Here is a 4,494-nt window from a genome sequence, read left to right as displayed (position 1 = left end):
AAGGCAGTGACATGTACAAGGACTAGGGCTCTTTAGCCTCCCCTCTGATTCATATAGGTGACATCCAGGGTCATCAATTCCAAAGGTTTTAATTGAGGGTCAGGTGCTCCTGAAATGCAGCCCCCTGAATGATGGGACATAGAGGAAGTCGTGGCCCCTTTTACCAGGGGAAGATGGACAATGGCTGGAAACAGAGACCTTCTATCTGACATTCGCAATGTCAGGGTGTGCATGCTGCATCAGGTAGGGTGTTCCTAAATGTCTCATTCTAGGCAGAACCAAAGTAATTGACGGTGCAGGACTGACTGGTTTGGGCTGGGACTGCAGCCTCTTTCTTAAAATAACTAGGGCATCGTATTCCTATAAATGATGACCAACCCACGTCATTCCAGCTCTTCTCTGTGCGCTGACAGTATCTGGTGGAGGTAAGTGTCGGTAATATCCACTACATGTGGACATGGAATTACTGACTTGTATATTATAGGACATCTTGTTACAGGGAGGTAGAGGACTATACCTGGTCTACTGCACGGCTTGGAGGGGGGCTATACATAGAAGATATGTGATTATATCAACAGATTTTCGGTTTATTTGTATTTTTTTTTATCACATTTAATTTTTATATCACTATCTTTTATGTACAGTTTGGTAAATGCCTAGAATTCAGTATATATTCTTGAGGACTATTCTCTCGGTTGTACGGTGAATGACTATATATGGAGCGGTATACATTAATCTTACCAGTTTTAAGGGGTGTGAAAAATGTAAAATTGATAAATTTTAATAACTTTTAAAATCATATTTTTTAAATAAATTTTGCACAATTTGTGCTGCTTTTTCCAGTTGCCAAAGTGATGCATCCTACGGTTCATTTGATAAAGCACTGACATCAGAGGTGGTCAGGAGGAAAGTTCGTTTGCATATTTGTGGATAGGATGTGTTGAGTAGTCGCAATGGAGAGATCTTCTGTATCGAACCAAGTAATGTTCTGTATGGATTATTTTAGCCTAATTACATTTCAAAACAAAAATTCCCTTTAATGGCTATGAATTAAAGATGGACGATACTGTAAAGTCCATAGGGATTTTTGCTTCTCTTCCTCTTTGCGTAGCTGGAAGGGGCCATGATGCAAGTTCTCTTGAAACCTCTGATATTGGAAGCATTCTTCAAAATAACAGTATTGATGTTTCACTATACCTTTATTTCATTTTTGGGTACTTCTTTTTATTAATCTTGAGAACACATAATGATGTGAGTGTAACAGGTATCATTTTCCCCAAATAGGACCAATTAACGATCTGTAATCATGTCAAAACTCATCGCAGCAATCCAGGACATCATCGGGATTTTCCAGAATTATTCCCAGAAAGATTGTAGCCACATTAAGTTGAATAAAGATGAACTCAATCTTCTCATCCAGAATGAATTTTCAGACGTCATCAAGGTAGGAATCAATGGAGTTACTAATCTTAGAGATGTTGCACAAGGGCAGTCCTCAGGGACGTATCACGTGATATAAAGAAAACAGGAAGTCAGGGCTCCCACTTTGTCTGGTAAAAGAATTGGATAATACATATGACCTTCTAATTTTTCTACTAGCCCTTTTACCTCCTGCATCTTTTTCTAGTAATGTAGCTACTTATGATAATATGACATCCTTATATCTCATTGTACAGTATGAATTTTGGCTGACAAAGGTCACTCTCACCAAAAATAGACATAAATCTTGAGTAAATTGTAGCAGGAAAAATACAACAATATATACAAAATGTAAGGAGAAACCTCCTAACATGAGAGGACACATGCATAGTTAGTAATATTCGTGTTGCTAAATACTGATGGGTATAGAACTGCCTGCCTCCAATCACTCACCCGACACTGGCCATTGACAAGCAGAGTTTGCGTGACCGATACCCTTTTGCACCATGAATTTGCCAGGATTGTTTACAAAAGCCAGCTTTGCCAAATTTGGCACAGTTGACAAATCTGCATGTGACTTATAAATTACCTGTAATTCTCTTCTAGAACCCGAAAGATCCAAACACAATTTCCAGCTTGATACAAATTCTTGATGAGGACAATGATGGTGAAGTGGACTTCAATGAGTTCTGTGACCTGTTGTGTAAGGTGTTGAAAGCATACTACAAGGTTGTCTATGAAAAGGAAGGTACCTGTCAACAGCAAGACCAACCAAAGAAGGATCGAGAAACAACCTCTGACACTGCACCAAAAGTAACAGATGAACAACCAAAATTCTACCAAAAACCACTGTTCCCAAAATCCGAGAAGACCCCATCCATCTACCTTGACCAAAAAGGTGTCAGTTGCGGGGATCATAATTCCAAAGTTGAAAAAACTCAAATCTCTACACAAACTGACCTCAAAAAAGCTGACACGCTTGAAGCCCATGATTCCTCTAAAGAGCCAGCAATTAAAATTGAAGAAACATCTGATACATCAACAGGAAACCAATATGGCAAAGACCAAACATCTCAACCAAACACCACAGGATCAAGATCCCATGATAACAACCAGAGCAATGACCAAAAATCTCCTCAAGATACAAGCAGTACACAATCCCAAGATTATGGCGCAGGCAACGATACAATCTCTAAACAAGACACAACCGAGACAAAGCCTACAAGTTACAGTCAAGAAAAAGAGCAAACTCAGCAAGACACTACTGAAACCCAAAGCTACAACCTGGGTGAAGATCAAACAACTCCACAAGGTAAAACAGAGGTAGAACAACAAACCCAAACACAGTTTAGAGCTCATAGTCAAGAAGAGCAAACAACTGAACCCGACACCACAGTATCACAACCCCATGGATATGAATCCGGTAAAGACCAAATACAAGGTGCCTCAAGCTCACAATCCATAAACTATGAGCAGGACAAGACCCAATCATGTCACAAAGATACCACCAGCTCAAATACCCCAAATAATGATCAATCTCAGCAACAAGACACAAACAGCTCACAATCTATAAGTTCCGAAGAAGGTAAAGACCAACTAGACACCACTGAATCACAATCCCACCACTACGAGAAGATTGAAGACACCACCAGTTCACAATCCCAGTACCAAGGAAAAAAGCCAGAAACAATGGCCCATACCGTAGTGGATCAACTGGGTCAAACTGAAGAACCAAAGAAGTTTTACCAAAAACCTGTGTACCTACCTCCTGCACAAGGCTTTGGCTTAGCCACTTCACAGCCACCACCATTCACTCAAACTCAAGAATACCCTAATCCTGACTCTCACCAAATCCCTCAGGTGCCCCAGCAACCCCAAAAATGTATGTTCTATCAATACCAGCAAAGCTTCTCCTTACAAAAGAAGAACCCATGAGCAAAGGGATCCACCATAACCTGATGCATGGAGGAGATACTCAACTACTCACATACCCTTTCAGGATTCTGATATTTTTGTGCAGATGAGCTTTTGGTTTTCTCTTTTCTTGTGTAGTCACTTATGTTGCTCAAGGCAAGAGATAAAAGAGAGAGGGTCTAGGTAGACTACAAGTTGTGGCCTTCCCTGGGACAGGGTGGAATGTAACGTTTTTCAGTCTGTGATTACCCTATAGATATCAGTATTTTATATGTTCGTTATATGAAGCTGCTTATTAAATTACTGTCTGATTATACGGCAAAGGAATAAAGCAATAATAAAAGAACTGTGTCGGGGTTGTATATTACCTGTACTATGGGGATACACAGATGACACCATTAATGAGGTGTGGTAGAGTAATCGCCTGTCCTCCAGTGGAAGAGAAAACAGTTAATTGAAAACAGTAAACGGATCAAAAAATGCTGTATTTTAGGCTACTTTCACACTAGCGTTTTTTTTAAATCCGTCACAATGCGTCGTTTTGCAGAAAAAACGCATCTTGCAAAAGTGCTTGCAGGATGCGTTTTTTCCCCATACACTTCTATTGACGACGCATTTGCGACGGATTTGCACACTTCGCATCCGTCTTGCGACGAATGCGTCGTGCTTTGGCGGACCGTCGGGAGAAAAAACCCTACATGTAACGTTTTTTTCTCCCGACAGACCGCTTTTTCCGACCGCGCATGCGCGGCCGTCACTCCGCCCCCACCTCCCCGCACCTTACAATGGGGATGCGCCAGAAAAATGCATCCGCTGCACCCATTGTGCAATGCAGCAAACGCTAGCGTCGGAATCTCTCCCCAACGCATTGCGACGGGGAGATTCCGACGCTAGTGTGAAAGAAGCCTTAGTCAGTATTTGTTGTAAGGTTCATCCAAGTTGGAGTCACCTTAGGGCATGGCGTTCATCTTTTCAGCTGGACACAAATGGCCTACAGCCAGCCTTGGACTAGCCCATAGGAGAACAGGAGAATCCTCTGGTAGGCCCCTGTGAGTGAGTGCTAATGAGTAGTTCTGTTACACTTGATTCACAATTTGCAGAAAAGAGTATAGTCTAATCATTCATTAAACAAGCTAGCCAAATGTGCCATACTTTGCTTAG

General features: G+C 41.3%; 1 protein-coding gene across 1 annotated transcript; it reads left to right on the top strand.

The window, feature by feature from the left end:
- Positions 1–301: 301 nt before the first annotated feature.
- On the top strand, positions 302–3,679 carry LOC138680718 (cornulin-like). Its single transcript, XM_069768005.1, has 3 exons — positions 302–425; positions 1,285–1,444; positions 2,026–3,679. Exons 2-3 carry the CDS (start codon positions 1,307–1,309, stop codon positions 3,352–3,354), a joined length of 1,467 nt encoding a protein of 488 aa, XP_069624106.1. The 5' UTR covers positions 302–425; positions 1,285–1,306; the 3' UTR covers positions 3,355–3,679.
- The last annotated feature ends 815 nt before the right edge of the window (positions 3,680–4,494 follow it).

The sequence above is a fragment of the Ranitomeya imitator genome, chromosome 1, assembly GCF_032444005.1.
Source record: "Ranitomeya imitator isolate aRanImi1 chromosome 1, aRanImi1.pri, whole genome shotgun sequence".
NCBI classification, from domain to species: domain Eukaryota; kingdom Metazoa; phylum Chordata; class Amphibia; order Anura; family Dendrobatidae; genus Ranitomeya; species Ranitomeya imitator.
The sequence above is the reverse complement of the archived record's forward strand: the minus strand, read 5'-3'. Positions and strand labels throughout refer to the sequence as shown.